The 15,616-nt window shown below is 41.0% G+C and overlaps 2 protein-coding genes and 1 pseudogene across 2 annotated transcripts; 2 read left to right on the top strand and 1 right to left on the bottom strand.

Moving 5' to 3' along the window:
• The first annotated feature begins 2,952 nt into the window (after positions 1–2,952).
• Positions 2,953–3,819, top strand: LOC148728864 (uncharacterized; annotated as a pseudogene).
• Positions 3,820–9,063: 5,244 nt separating this feature from the next.
• Positions 9,064–9,819, bottom strand: LOC148728865 (uncharacterized). Its single transcript, XM_088725046.1, has one exon. It carries the CDS (start codon positions 9,817–9,819, stop codon positions 9,064–9,066), a length of 756 nt encoding a protein of 251 aa, XP_088581172.1.
• Positions 9,820–10,717: 898 nt separating this feature from the next.
• Positions 10,718–13,795, top strand: LOC111342727 (putative skeletal organic matrix protein 5). Its single transcript, XM_022949841.2, has 4 exons — positions 10,718–10,721; positions 12,451–12,487; positions 12,641–12,767; positions 13,616–13,795. Exons 1-4 carry the CDS (start codon positions 10,718–10,720, stop codon positions 13,793–13,795), a joined length of 348 nt encoding a protein of 115 aa, XP_022805576.2.
• The last annotated feature ends 1,821 nt before the right edge of the window (positions 13,796–15,616 follow it).

Genomic DNA, 15,616 nt, shown 5'->3' on the forward strand with positions numbered 1-15,616 from the left:
TTCACAGCTAAACATGTACGAGGAGTTCACAATGGATTAGCAGATTCTTTATCTCTCGTCCAGATCCAGAAGTTTATGAGCTTGCCTCCACCCTCCCTGGACGAGACCCCAACGGTGATACCCAGTCATCACCAGCCACAGAATTGGCGGGCGTTGTTACCCATTTGATTCAGTCTAGCCAACAACATTCTTCAATCCCCACTTACAAGCGAGCATGGAAGCTTTTTTATCTATTTCTAGCTAACATTTTACCTGGTAGCAGTACATCTCTCCCCTTTTCACCACCTACTACTGCCCTGTTTATAGCTCACCTTTTTGATCGCATATATGCCCCTTCTACGGTGAACACTTACATGTCAGCATTAGGTTATTGTCGCAAATTAGCAGGCTACTCTGACCCAACCAAACGTTTTTTCATCATTCAGATGCTTAAGAACTATGCAAAGGTTGGTTTTAGACTTTATACAAGGCTGCCAATCCAATTGCCTGCACTACATAGTGGTTGAAGCAGCGAACAACCCTCAGGACTCCGAGTACAACACATGTATATTTCAGGCTTTGTGCTTGTTTGCATTTTTTTCATTCTCTAGAGTGGGTGAAATCACCGCCTCTAAAAATGGAAATGGTATTTTAGTTGATCAGGTTAGCAAACTATTAATGCATCCCAAGAAATTGAGGCTATTAAGATACGCTTTTGCAATTACAAACATAGTTACAACCAGCGACCTTTCTCCTTAGTGGTGACGCGTCAGAGTACTTTCTGCCCAGTTCAGTATTCACTACAATATCTTGATAGGCGGGGTGTTGGCTCAGGGCCTCTTTTTCGGTTACCCAATGGGTCACCTGTTCCTAGATCAGTCTTTACAGATAAGTTAGCCATTACCATGAGATATCGCGGGCTGGATCCCTCCAGGTATAAGGGCCATAGCTTTCGCATTGGGGCTGTTTCGGCTGCTGATGAAAAGGGGATGTCTGATGTGCAGATAAGGTCCATGGGGCGGTGGAAGTCATATACTTTTGTTAAATATATCCGTATTCAGTTTATGACCAACTAAGTCTTTTATTACCTGTACATGACAAGCAGGGGCTGTCACTTTTTCCTCAATTACTTGTAATCACAGTTGGATTAGCAAGGGCAGCCGTCTTGTTTTTGGCATTTGTAATTCTGTAATGAATTTATATCCTATAATTTATTGGTTCAGTTTGGAGTATCCATGATTGATTAGCAAGAGAAGCAATCATAGGGCACTTCAATTTTTTCTTAATTTTTAAGCTTGCTGTTTTTGAGGGCGATTATTTAGTAGGCTATGTTAGTGTTTATCTAATGATCTATGCCATCCACCGAGTTTGAGCAAGGCCAGCAATCTCAGCAACTGATGAAGAGTACAATCAGATTGAATAACTAAAATAACATATATCATAGCTTTTCTGTTTCTGAACAGCAAGGGCAGCAGAAACAGAAAAGGTATACAACAACGCTAAAAATAATCTGCATAATTACTCACTTTTTTGGCTGCTTTCCTTTGGGTGGGGTTTGCTTCTTTGTATCTCTCAACTAAGCTTTTGCGTGTTTTAGCCCCACCTTTACTGGGGCGAAGTACATTTTACTCAAAATTGTAAAGAGGTGCTAACCTCAGTTTTTTATCTTTGTATATTAAAGCGGCTAGGGGTAGTACCCCCTAGCCAATTTACTCCACTCTACGAGTTTTTCACTTGTTGGGCCCCAGTAAACAAGCTACACGAAAGCAGCATAAATTTTCTCTTGTGGTCTTATAATGGGAAAACATAGACACCGTATTATTTTCATCGTGACAGACAGATCCAGATAAAGGAAGATTTGAAATGTTGAACCACAGTAAGGATAGTCTACTTCGCAAAGTAAATGTTCTTCCATAACAATGGAAAATTATTTGTGGGTAATTTTGAAGTTGGGTTTTCTTTTTGCTATAAGTGGAGGTGATAAACATATTCTATAAAGAGGCTTCTTCAAGTTTACCTTACGAGTACAGTAGAAAAAAAAATGGTAGCCTTCTAGTATATTATAGTTATCCAATACCTTAGTTCCATTTTAGTATTTATTTATTTTCATGATTATAGACTTAAATTAATTTTAACCTCCGCTTGATATTCTCTTAAATTGCCAACTTCCTGTAACGGAATAAAAATCAATTAACAAACCCAAAGGGTTAGCAATATACAGCTTGGCCCGAAATCGAATTGAATATTAGTTGAGAGATACAGAGAAGCAAACCCCACCCTAAGGAAAGCAGCACAAAAAGTGAGTAATTATGCAGATTATTTTTACTGTTGTTGTATACCTTTTCTGTTTCTGCTGCCCTTGCTGTTCAGAAACAGAAAAGCTATGACATATGTTATTCTCGCCAACATGCATTCATTCTCGCCAATATGCATTCATTAAAAACGAGTTCCATTTCCTCGATGTTCCTGAGGTAGGAATGAATGAATGAATGAAAACTTAAGTGTCTACGTTTTTAGCTGTAAGCTAATGGGGGACGCTAAAAAATTTAAAAGTTGAATACATTTACATATGTAGATAATAGTTATTTACAGTAGATAATTGAAAAGATTATAAAGTTATTTAGTTTTAAATTTCAACAAGAGTTTTAACGTCGACTTTTCTTATGTTGTTCTTGAACGAATTTATAGTTTCTATCGTTCTTGGGTGTCTTGGTAACTTCGACCAAATGAGAGGTCCCATATATTTAGTAGAATTCCTACCAAATCTTCAAGTTTCGAATCTTGGCAGTTCGAAGTCACTGTTCCGTAAGTTATACTGAGTGTTCTTTAAAAAAATAAACATATTTTGTAACGTTTTGTTAGCTTCACAAGAGTATGTATATTAGGTTCCATAAATTTAATACTGCTGAAGTATTTTAAGCGTGCTTGTAAGTGTCTCAAGGGGCTAGTACACTATTTAAGGTTCGTTAAGTTATGCAAGAGTCCCTCGAGTCATCTCTTTCAACCCTAGTTTTTTTGCCATGTCAGATACCGAGACAGCGAGCGTCCCTCACGCGTCTCTGGAAACTAGCAACGCCGGAGACTCTGCTCAACCGCATGCTCCTTCCTCGGATACGTCTCTATCAAACGCTGAGACTTTGCGGTTATTTTCCCAGCTTTTGGACGTCAAATTTTGATCAAAATTTCGCCGCCTTCAAGCGCGATCTCGAGGACAAAGTAGCTACTACACAATCGCAGCTTAAGAAGCTGAAAACCGAGTCGAAAGCTGCAAATTCCTTTACTTTCAAGAGAAACAAAGTACAGTACGAACCTGACATCTCTTTGCGCGACTTAGTCGACGGTACCATTAAGAACATCTCGAAAGGAAACCTATTGACAGCGATTTCTGAACTTGAATCGGTGAAGACACTTATTACAAAACGAAACAAGCTTATTCGCTTCGCGGATAAGAGTCCCGCGGGCTGGGAAGCCGTTGAGGAGTACGAATCGGATGAGTTGGTGAAGGATTCTGAAGATGAAAAGAAGCTTCGTTCAGCAGAGAGACGGGCATTGGCCAAGCTAAGATCCGCAAGAAGAAGCGTAGGACATCGTCTGCCCGACCTAGCTATACAAGTAAGTACCCGTCAGCCATCGAGTGAAGTTGCTTCTCCTGGGTCTTTCAATACTTTTCCTGTTAATCAGCAGCTTTTTCGAGGGTATTCCTTTCGCGAGCGTCGACCTCAAAATTAGGACAAGTGCTTCAGCTGTGGGCAGAGAGGTCATTGGGAAAATTCAACTTCCTGCCCCAGCCGCCTTAGAGGAACCGTTGCAGTCCCTTCAAGCAGCAAGGCCGCAAACTGACGACAAACACAAAGTTACATTTTTAGAGATTAGGCAAAGATGCGTGTAATTTACTGAATTTGGTTACATGCTTAAATGACTTTGATCCAGTGGAACTGGTCGAGAACTCTGTTGATGCGCCTGATTTGTCTAGTGATGTAATAAGTCCCAAATATCAGAGGGTGTTCCTATCGCAAAAAGTTAAAGGTACTCTTAAGCGCAATGTAGCTTTTTGGGAGCATATAGGCGTTTGTCGTTTCTTTCGCGATACTATTGTATTTGGGTATAAGATCCCCTTTATTTACACTCCACCCGCAACGAGCTTTGGCAATTATCGATCTGCCATTCAGCATAATGAATTTGTGGAACAAACTATTTCTGATCTCCTTGTAGCAGGCTCAGTGGTTGAATGTGGGTGTGCCCCTACTGTGGAAAACCCCCTATCCGTTTCCATTCAGGCCAATGGTAATAAAAAGCTCATATTAGACTTACGATATTCAAATCAAACTGTTAGGAAATCCAAGATTAAATTCGAGGACGCGAAAACCATGCTTCATTCCTTTATCGATTTTTCTCAGAACTGGCTCTTTTCCTTTGATTTGAAATCTGGTTATCATCACATTGACATTTTTCCCCCAGACCAAGAGTTTTTAGGCTATTCCTGGTCTAAGGATGGGGTTACTCGATTTTATAAATTTACTGTTTTGCCGTTCGGCATTTCCACCGGGCCCTATATTTTTACAAAAGTTTTGAGGCCGCTTGTACGTTATTGGCGTCTCCAGGCTATTAGAATTGTTGTTTATTTGGATGATGGCTTAGGCGTATGTCCTACATTTCCTGACTGTTATCCCCAGTCTGTGGCTGTGAAATCAGACTTGTTCCAAGCGGGCTTTGTAGCTAATAGTGGTAAAAGCATATGGGTCCCAGTTCTGTCTCTAACATGGTTGGCCTATCAATGCGATTTAAAGCATAATTTTTTATCTATTCCTGTGGAAAAATTCGACAGGCTACTAACGAGTATTGACATTGTGCTCCTTCAAAGTAGATTACCAGCCAGGCAACTGGTCTCTGTAACCGGAAGTATTATTTCTAATATGCTTGTTTTAGGCAACGTGTGTAAGCTGATGACCAAAAGCCTACACAGAGCTCTCGATCGCAGGCAAGGGTGGGATTCTTATGCTGAATTAGACCCATACGCTCACATTGAGTTAGAGTTTTGGAAGAAAAACGTTTCTAACTTGAATTCTAGGTCATTTCTCAATACTGTGCGTAAGCCATCTCGCATTGTTTATTCAGATGCTAGTGCTACTGGCTGTGCTGCCTTTATCGCAATTGATGATACGCCTGTCTCGCATATTAACCGGGATTCATTACAGAGGAACTAGAGCTCTACCTGGAGAGAACTTCACTGTGTCAGTTTTGCTCTGAAAAGTTTTGCTCACCTTCTCTCAGGCTGTGATGTTAAGTGGTTTAATGACAACCAAGCAGTTCCTTCGATTGTTCATTCTGGTAGTATGAAGGGGCACTTGCGTATCTTGGCGCTCGACATATTTAAGACCGCCAAAGATTATAAGATTGACATTGAAGTTGAGTGGATACCCCGTACTCAGAATGAGAGGGTAGATTATTTGAGTGATATTGTTGATTGTGATGACTGGACAGTCAAAGTTTGCTATTTTTGTGCTGTTACCTCTGTTTGGTGCTCCTGCTCAGTAGACTGTTTTGCAAGCTACAAAAATTGCAAGGTTCCCAGGTTCTATTCCAAGTACTTTAATCCAGATTCCTTGGGTGTCGATTAACTCGCCTTTAGTTGGGTAGACGAAACATGTTTGCTTGTGCCACCTGTTTCGCTAATTAAGAAGGTCATCCTTCCTGTTTGTTTGTGTAGATGTCGGGGTTTTTTAGTAGTTCCTTATTGGCCGTCAGCCCATTACTGGCCCATTTTGGTGGAACGTTGAGAATGGTAAGGATGTTCTTCTTCATGGGGGGAACAAGAGTTCCCTTTTTGGATCAGAGAATTTATTACCCCAGGGCTTTTCTGTTGTTCGACGGTGCTGTACGGGAATCGGCCGCTAGGCCGCTAGGCCGCTAGGCCGCTAGGCCGCTAGGCCGCTAGGCCGCTTGGCCGCTAGGCCGCTTGGCCGCTAGGCCGCTTGGCCGCTAGGCCGCTTGGCCGCTAGGCCGCTTGGCCGCTAGGCCGCTTGGCCGCTAGGCCGCTTGGCCGCTAGGCCGCTTGGCCGCTAGGCCGCTTGGCCGCTAGGCCGCTTGGCCGCTAGGCCGCTTGGCCGCTAGGCCGCTTGGCCGCTAGGCCGCTTGGCCGCTAGGCCGCTTGGCCGCTAGGCCGCTTGGCCGCTAGGCCGCTTGGCCGCTAGGCCGCTTGGCCGCTTGGCCGCTTGGCCGCTTGGCCGCTTGGCCGCTAGGCCGCTTGGCCGCTTGGCTGCTTGGCCGCTGGGTCGCTGGGTCGCTGGACCTCTGGGCCTCTGGGCCAGTTTACGACGAGCGCACCAGTTTTTTTTCCCATGACATGAAGATTGTCCGTTTTTACGCTACTTGAACTTGTTCAGTCGTTTGCTCATAATTACTTTCTTTTCTTATTATGCTTGGGTTTCTACAAGGTGGACGTGCGTTTGCTTTGAAGATTGCTCATCTAAAGGTTTCAGAGCTTCGTAAGTTAGCAGCCGATCTTCCCTTGCGTACCATCGAGGCGAAGGCTCCTTCGACGACGGACCGTTACTCAAGCGCTCTTCAGAAATTCAGGAAATAGTCTTCACCTTACAACGAGGTCGTTTGCTTGCCATCGGAAGAGATTTCAATTGCTCTTTATTTAGAGACCCTGATTCAGGGTGGTTCCCCTCATTCTTCCCTTGAGTCTGCTTGCTATGGTATTAATTGGGCGCATAAATTGTATGGTTTTCAAATTCCCTGCGATTCTAAATTGGTTAAGAACGTGGTCGAGGCAGCTGAAAGAAGTCTTGCGAAACCTGTTTCCATAAAAGAACCCGTTATCCCCGCTATGATTCTAGATATTTGTAATAGATTTGCCGGTCCTGATGCTAATCTTTCTGATCCTCGTTTAGCAACCACTTGCGTAATCGCGTATAACGCTTTTCTCCGCTATAATACGTTAGCTAGCCTACGTTGTTGCGATGTAAGTTTTTGCGATTCTTTTGTCAAGATTTATGTTTAAAAAAGTAAAACCGATGTTTATAGGGATGGTGCCTACGTCTTGTGGGCAAAAACAGGGCACGTTTCTTGCCCTTTCAGTCTGCTTCGCAGATACGTTTCTGATGCTAATAATTTAGATTTGTCGTCTTCGTTACCCTTTTTTCTCTCTTTGTATTTTCATAAGGCTACCTCTACTTACAGTTTTGGGTAGTACGGGTGTGAGTTACTCTAGAACGAAAGAAATAGTTTTACAAGCGTTTGTTGAATTACGTTATCCGAAGAATTTATTTGGTTTACAAAGTTTAAGGGCGGGAGGTGCTTCCGCGGCCGCTAAAAGTTTACATCTTTTAGTTTGCCATTTCTCTTTCTTTATTTTCAAACGCGGGCATCAGTAAACGAGATGCCCGCTCCTATTCATGGTTTTGTGATTATTTAAATTAGTTACAAAATATTTTATAATCGTTTCAGTGTGATTAGAATATAAACATATTTTGTAACGTTTTGTTAGTTTCACAAGAGCATGTATATTAGGTTGCATAAATTTAATACTGCTGAAGTATTTTGAGTGTGCTTTTAAGGTGTCTCAAGGGGCTAGTACACATCGAAGGTTCGTTAAGTTATGCAAGAGCCATTCGAGGCATCTCTTTCAACCCTAGTGTTTTATCTTACTTACTGCTGCAATTTTCTCTTAGTTTGTAAAACTGAAATGCTGTTTTTGTAACGCTTTACGCTCGCTACATCAATAAACGAGATGCCCGCTCCTATTGTGTGTTTTGTGATTATTTAGATTAGTTACAAATATAATTTTATCATCGTTTCAGTGTGATTAGAATATAAGTCAGAAATATTCTCGGGTACGAGACTGTGCTTAACTTTAAACATCAAAGTGGCAATGTCTTGTAGGCGCCGATTGTACAACGTCGGTAGTTTGGTGCGACTTAGCAGTTCTTGATAGGCGCTGATCTAGTTTTTTACACCGCCCTAAGTGCTCGCTCCTGAATCCGCTCAAGCTTTCTCCGATCCGATGCATTACAAAAGTGCCATACTAGATGACAGTAGGTTAGATGGGGCAGAATTAAAGACCTGTAAAGTGATAGTTTAGCATTACAAGGTATCAAATTGCGTAGCCGCACTAGAACCTCTACTTTTTGACTGGCCTTAGAGCATAGATCAATGATATGACTAGTAAAACTCAATTTTTCATCGATTTGAACTCCTAAAAGCCGCATTTCCCCCATTCTCTTAATAGTATGACCGTCGACAGAAAAATTTTGATTATCGTTGTCTTTGTCAACATTTCTCAGGTTGATCGTTAATAGCTGGAACTTCTCTGGGTTGGTTGAGAGATAGTTGTTCTTGTACCAGAACAGAGCTTTCTCTCCATGTATCTTGATACTTTGCGCTTCTTCCCCATGACATACATCTGATGATCGTCGGGATACATTCTCAAATTAGCATTATTTATATGGAATGACATATCATTTTGGAACAAATTCCACAGAAGGGGGCCAAAGGACGAGCCTTTCGGGCAGCCAAGCACCATCCTTTTCCAGTTACTTGTCACTCCTTTTATTTTCACTCTATTGAGCCTATTGTCAAAGTATGATCTAAGAAGGTTGAGATAATTTTGTCCAATGCTATAGGCCTCGAGTTTCTTTACGATTAAAAAAAGGCTGAGAGTCAAAGGCTTTACTCAAGTCAGTAGACAGTGTATACACCACCGCCTCCAGGTTAGCTCAATGGATAGAGCGCTGGATTGTAGTGTGGGAGGTCGAGGGTTCGAGCCCCGGCCTGACCAACACTCAAGGTCTTAAAATAATTCAGAAGAATTTGCTACCTTTCTATAACATCAAGAAATGGTTAGATATTCGAGTCTTCTCGGATTGGGACGAATAAATGGGGGTTCCGTCTCCTGCAGGGTTGGGCCAGGAGACGTTAATTTCCCACACACGAGATTACTGTGTGATGGATGTCCTCCCCTGGGGTGGGATGGGTGGGTTAGGACAACAGGTTCACATCAGCTATTACAGCTGCCAATTAATCAACCTGCTTAAACAAATAAATGAACTTGAACTTGAAATTTCTGTCAGCAGCTGATTTTCAGTCTTCCATGAGTCTAAGTAGAGTGATCTGACAGCTATGATGTCTACTATACGCTTTCATTCTCTGATAGAGAGTTGGATCATAGTACCCGGTGATTTGCTTACTGAGCATGTGCTCAAATGTCTTATTTATGGTAACAAGGGACTTGATGGGACGATAGTTCTTCGCCAGCTGTCTGTCACCTTTTTTAAACACTGGCGTCCACTCTCCCATTTTCCACGCACAAGGCCATCGCCCCAGCTCGATACAGCTGTTGTAGAGAGCTATTAACGATGGGGCAATTTCACAGGCCACGTTCTTAAGGAGTTTAGGCGGTGCTCCGGGGTCCCACCCATAGGACTTATTGGGGTTGATATTTTCAAGCGCCTTTTGCACTTGATCCTTGTTGACACGATTGAACTCGAAGTGTGTTCCTATGTATCCTTCTCTTGGAGCTTTAACGCTGCCATGGTTGTCATGGTTCTCTTCTGTGATGCAAATAGCATTGTCTCCTACAATGCTAACAGCAGCTGTGGTGAAATGGTTCACTAATTGCTCAGCTACCTCGCATTGATCTTTCACAATGATGCCCTGTTCTGTTTTTAAACTGTTAATGGTGGACTCGTTAGATTTGCTATTAATAAATGGCCTAAAGGCGTTGTAAAACTCCCTTGGCTTGGATTTCAGCTCCTCTGACTTGGTGAACCAGTATTCCATGATAGCCTTCTTCCGTTCGCGTGTGGCAATATTCTTGTACTTTCTTTTAAGTTCCATGTTCTCTGGCGTTCGGTTCTTCGCAAACAGTATGGCGTGTTTCCACTTATTCCTTATCGCCTTTTTCCAAGTTGAAGTCAGTATAGGGTACGTCCTCTTCACGCACACGTTTTTTTTTTTTATAGGTGCGTGTGCGTTCACTGTGCACTCAAAGAGAGCGATCCAATAGTCGTACTTATCATCTACATCAGTGAATATTTCACCCACGTGCCATGAAGATCCTCAGATCGCGTTTTATGTGATTGTGCATCCAAATGCCTCTCGAATCCTCGATGCAATTCTGCCGGTTAACGTGGCCGAAAACACAGATACCACGGGAAAACTTTGGTGCGAGCTTCTGTTCTCTGATATCTACAAGAATTCAAATGAGCACAGTACAAACATGAGTTCACATCATTTTTCTAAGAGTGTGAGTGCTTTCTTCCTAACTATTTTTAATTCAAGAAATTTTAAAGCTTTGCACTGACTTTTCAATCACATTGCTCCGTTTCAATTTTTTCACTTCAGCTAAGGGTTACAAGTTGTTTCGTACCTGCCGTGTTGTTTCGTGCCCAGCTAGGCCAATTGGTATCCATTCAGTGAAGTCGTCTCTCCGTTTCGTTGTAATATTACCTAATACGCGACCACCAAAGGAGAAAGAGAGAGTGACACTAGCCGCATGTTGATTAAGAAAGTCACAACAGACTCTGCTGCTAAAGATACTAGTCTCGCTTCATGCTAAGCTGAAATTTAGCTGCACAAGCATATATACATATATATATATATATTTCTTTTCTTTTTTTGTATCTATTTCGAAATGAAAATTAGCGATAAAAACCATGACGTTTCGATCTCTCCAAGGTCATTTTCACGTGAGTAAAAGTTTTATAAATTAGCATAAAAAGTACAAAAAGTTGAAATGGGTAAGAATGTGGCGAACGCGAAAGTGTGTTAAAATGTGTAAGAAGGTGTCAACTTTTTCTACGTTTTTGAGCTAATTTAGAAAACTTTTACTCGCTTGAAATTGACTTCAAAGAGGTCGAAACGTCGTGCTTTTTTATCGCTAATTTTTATATCCAAATCGATCTCTAAGAAATTACTTATCAGGATCATTTGTATCTTACTAGCTTTCCTCTACTTTTTGCCGTTCCCAACAATCAACAAATATTTCACTTGCGAGGCCGCGTGAAATATTGCGAATTCATGTATATCGGACGGTTGCGAATTGACCAGCGGTTTCGCTACGAACGGATTCAATCAGTTCGGTATGAATCAGTTGAATTTGGGTGCGAGATGACGGAGTACCGAACCAATGTGAGTATGAAACGACTGGATGCCAAGTTAAGGCTCGTCTTGTTACGCACGAGTGTCGGAACATGATCAAAGATGAATTAAAAATAAAATAATCAAATTAATTGTTATGATCTAAAACCAGCGATTTCGATTCAGTTTTCTCCTTTCAAATATACTGATTGAAAATTTTGTGGGTGGCACATGTATCTTCAACAAAGGGTCGGCGTGAGAAAGGAAAAGCCGCAATTAGAAAAAATGTCAAACTTACTAGTGATAATCAAGCAAGTAGAAGCTTGAGTAAAAGGGAGGGAGGGAGGGGGGGGGGGAGGCAGAGATCAAGTCAAAATATAATGACTGTAAAACTATGTAACCTTGATAAGTTTCTCCTCAAGTAATGGTCTTGAAATTTAATATCTGCCTTCCATTTGTCCAAGACCTGACACGCCGGTCAGTCTGTTCAAGAATGTAATTTGGTTATATTAACAAAGTTGAAATTGTAAATTGGCCACCGTAAAGAGTTAAAAAGTTTCCGGCGTTAGCCCTACGTCAGAACGAATTCGTCATTAGGAATTCGGCATGTACTCTGACCAAGGCCTAACGCTCGAAACGTCAGCTTTTTAACTCGTTATGGTGACCAATTCACAATTTCAACTTAGTTGATATAACCAAATTACCTTGTTACTACCACCGACGCGGCACCACAGTTTCTTTAGAAACTTACCCCCTTTGTTCAAGAATGAGTTTGAGGGGAAAAAACTAAATGCAACTGAAAATGGATCGATAAGAACAATTTTCAGAGAACAAGTTAACCCTCCTCGGAGTGAATGTCGTTTGCGAGACGTTTTGTTGAAATCGATTCGTGCTTCGTGCCTATTACAAGATTAAGTGTAATCCAAAACAAAAACTTGGCTTTGTATATGGTTTTGTGGCTCTAACTTATCCATCTTCCACGATAAATGTCTTATAATAAAACTATTTCGCTACTATCTTCGACAGACACCGTGCTCTTCCTCTCCATGCCAAAACGGAGCCATCTGCTCAGCGAATTACAAAGAGGACACATTTGATTGCCTCTATGTAGATGGCTTTATTAAAGCATATTGTGAAAAAGGCAGCCATTTTTCTAATTGTGAGCTATGGGGTGCATTTGATGCATGGTCGCCACAAGTGAGATGCATTTCAGATAGATCACTACTAACACAAGTTAGTAGAAAAGCATATCTCTGTAAAATAGCTTTCAAGAACGTCCTAAATTACATATTTGAATTCAAAGTGGAAAATAAAAAGTAGAAAAAAGTAGGGGAAAAAGGATGAAAACATGATCAAGCTCTACATTCCATTTTTTTTTCTTCTTTCCAGATGCTGTTTCTTGTAAGGAATTGCATGAAGCCAACAAGTAAGTTCAAAGTAAAGTTGAAAACAAATCTGGAACTTTTCGAATACATTTCTGTGTCTTTAAAATTGTTAAATGCTCCGTAAATAATTATAGAAATTCATACGTTATAGTGCGTAGTATTCAAATATATGAGTATGTGCCTCGCTTCAACAGATTGAATGGCAGTCAGGTGGTTGCTCTTCGCTTTAACACAGAACCCGTTTCTATTTTATGTCAAATGGGAGACTTTGGGCGCGGAGCAGGGCAGTGGACACCGATCATGAAGACTAATGGCAACCAGGTTAGACCTGAAGTGTTAGCCCAACATGCCGCCATCTAGCGAACTTTTCAAGCTCATATTGAGAATGAATTTGTTTGCCTGCCGCTTACAATTACCAGAAGTCGCATGTAAAGGAGTTCTAAATTCCGTGCATCAGGGCAATAACTTCAAGAAATAAAGCTCGCAAACGTCAATTAACGTAAGATAAATAGAAAATTTAACTGGTCGACGACGTAATGTTAATGATTCTGCTATAATGTTTAATATAGTTTGTAACAGTTATGTTATTTTAATTAATTATTTCCGTTTTGGATATTTGGGACAGAGTAGGTGTGCTAGTAAATGCCCTTTAGAGTATTGGAAAAATACAGCCTCATTTTTAACAAAATGATTAAACTTTCGATTCTGCGCTCCGATGCTTTACCGCTGAGCCACAGAGACTCTATGATGAGAATGGCCTATTACGAGCTTCTTAATGGGCCTTACTCACCACAGAGTCTCTGTGGCCTAGGGGTAGAACTCAGTGGTAGAGCATCGGAGCGCGGAATCCGAAGGTCTGAGGCTCGATTCCTCATGAGGACTCAGAATTTCTCCTTTGTCCCACGCTGGTGACTAGACGAAAATAATCTTTCAAAATTTCTTTACCGAGCTTAAAACATCTCTTTTACTAATTAAACTTTCGTTTGTCAAATACAATTTCTGTAAGAAATATGCCTACAATTAATTTCATTTCGGGGCATTTGAAATACAGTGCTCGGAGATTAATTAGATAGGAAAAAAACCAAATGAAGCTCGCAGACATTATTAAATTGTAAGCATCAAGATCTCCAAAATGGTTTGTTAAGTCATATTTTTCAATTACTTTTCAGAATACCTTCCATTTTGACTCCGTTTACTGGACTGATTTAAACAGTTACAACCTTCTAGGAGCCCTGACAGGCTTTGATGACAGTGAGACCAAATTACCAACCTATTGGAGTACACCCTTCTCCAAGATCTGTCTGGGTATGAAGGTTGACCAACAGCTCAGATTTATAGTAATCAACTAGCCAGCAGCCTCTTTGTACTCACTGATCGCTGATTGGCCGGATACCGTGCCATTTGTTTGCAACGTTTCCTGCTTGTGCACAATCATGGCTTCAAGGTTTGCAAATATTAACTCAGTGGAACAATCTATTGAGGACCAAGAAAACGAACATACAAGAAAGAAAACTCAACAGAATACTCTTCGATATCAGTTTACGCAGTTAGTTTGGCCGCACTGATTATCAACATGGCCAGCAGGCAATGCCGCTCTTTACCAGTGCTGTTATTCAAGGCGGTCAATTCAACATTTCTACTAGCAGCCTTAATCATTTATCGCCCTTGGCCACTCCAGAAACTGAAATAAAATCCACAAAGAGGTACAAAAGACTAAAAGTACTCGACTCCGATTCAGAATAGAAAACGCTTTGTTAGTTTCCAAGCTTATGTTAGCTAACGTTTTCTGAAAGCCTTCAATTATCAAACGTAAGCCCAAATTTATTTGAATGGGTAATTTGTTTTCCTTGAAATTTGTTAATATTAAAAGTACAGTCCTTTTGCCTTTTTAAGCATATTCGAAAGCAGTATTCTAGGTGTCTCGACACCGTTGATTGGGTTTAAATAAAAGCAATATCGAGTTCGCGACCTCTTTGTCTTTTATAGTCAGTTGACTGTAATTCAGTTTAAAGTTACAATCATTTGTAATACTTCAGTACTAAAAAAAAAAATTACTTCATAGTTCGCTTGTACGATTTTTATACACTCGTTCTGAAGAATCACAAACTCATTCGTTCGAAGACTCGCTCGTTCGTTTGCGATTCTTCAAAATTCGTGAAATCCTACGCGCCCACCAATCCTACGCGCTTTTCAGACCAAACCGTGAAAGTCACAAACAAAGCGATGGGGAGCGCACGCTTTCAAACACTAATATTGAATCATTTTTGTCTTCCATTATCATTTCCATCATCCACAATTTTTTTATCAATTAATTTTTTTTCTTTTTGTCAAGCGAGCCAGTGTCTGGACAGCGACAGGGCACGCTATCTTCTCTACAGCTTGCCAATACTCACTTGGGGGCTAGTTAGCAATCCCAGAGTTGTCAGTATTTTAGACACTTGGACCCTGTCAGTTGAGCGACATCTGCATAATGAGTATTTTGATGAAAATACACACCATTTCGTTGTGTTCAGAAAATTTTTCACAACACGGCTTTGTATCAAGCGTGAAAATCTTAAACGGACAACTTAAGGCCGCATGTTTTTGCAGCTAATTGCAAATCATCTTATGGATTTTCCAAACCTCAAACATGAGTTTTCTTGATAAACCGTTTGCCTATTTTGTTTTGTCTCTCATTCTTCTAAGCTGGTGTTTGGTACCTTTCCAGATCAAAACGTGAAAGTCACAAACAAAGCGATGAGGAGCACACGCTTTCAAACACTAATATTGAATCATTTTTAAACAACAACAAACATATGAAACATATGTGTGAACTGCGGGTATGAGACGTATATGAGAACGATCCTTCGCAGTAAAGCACTATTTGAGCAATAGTGAAAATCAGACCTGAAAAAAATTTCAGGCCTGTACGGGATTCGAACCACTGACCTCTGCGATACTAGTGCAGCGCTCTACCAATTGAGCTAACAAGCCAACTGAGAGCAGGCCATCAAATTAATTCGATATAAACCCGTAGATGATAAATCAAACAACAACAAACATATGAAACATATGTGTGAACTGCGGTTATGAGACGTATATGAGAACGATCCTTCGCAGTAAAGCTTCTGCGAAGGATCCTTCTCTACAGCTTGCCAATACTCACTTGGGGCTAATTAGCAATCCCAGAA

The sequence above is a fragment of the Stylophora pistillata genome, chromosome 6 (genome assembly GCF_964205215.1).
Source record: "Stylophora pistillata chromosome 6, jaStyPist1.2, whole genome shotgun sequence".
NCBI lineage: Eukaryota > Metazoa > Cnidaria > Anthozoa > Scleractinia > Pocilloporidae > Stylophora > Stylophora pistillata.

What these genes read in the sequence shown, in the direction of transcription:
- LOC148728865 (XM_088725046.1), bottom strand. Translation starts at nt 9,819, where the DNA reads ATGGAACTTAAAAGAAAGTACAAGAATATTGCCACACGCGAACGGAAG.
- LOC111342727 (XM_022949841.2), top strand. An exon ending in GAATTGCATGAAGCCAACAA is followed by an intron (nt 12,488 to 12,640) that starts GTAAGTTCAAAG and finishes TCGCTTCAACAG; the next exon opens with ATTGAATGGCAGTCAGGTGG. An exon ending in TGAAGACTAATGGCAACCAG is followed by an intron (nt 12,768 to 13,615) that starts GTTAGACCTGAA and finishes ATTACTTTTCAG; the next exon opens with AATACCTTCCATTTTGACTC.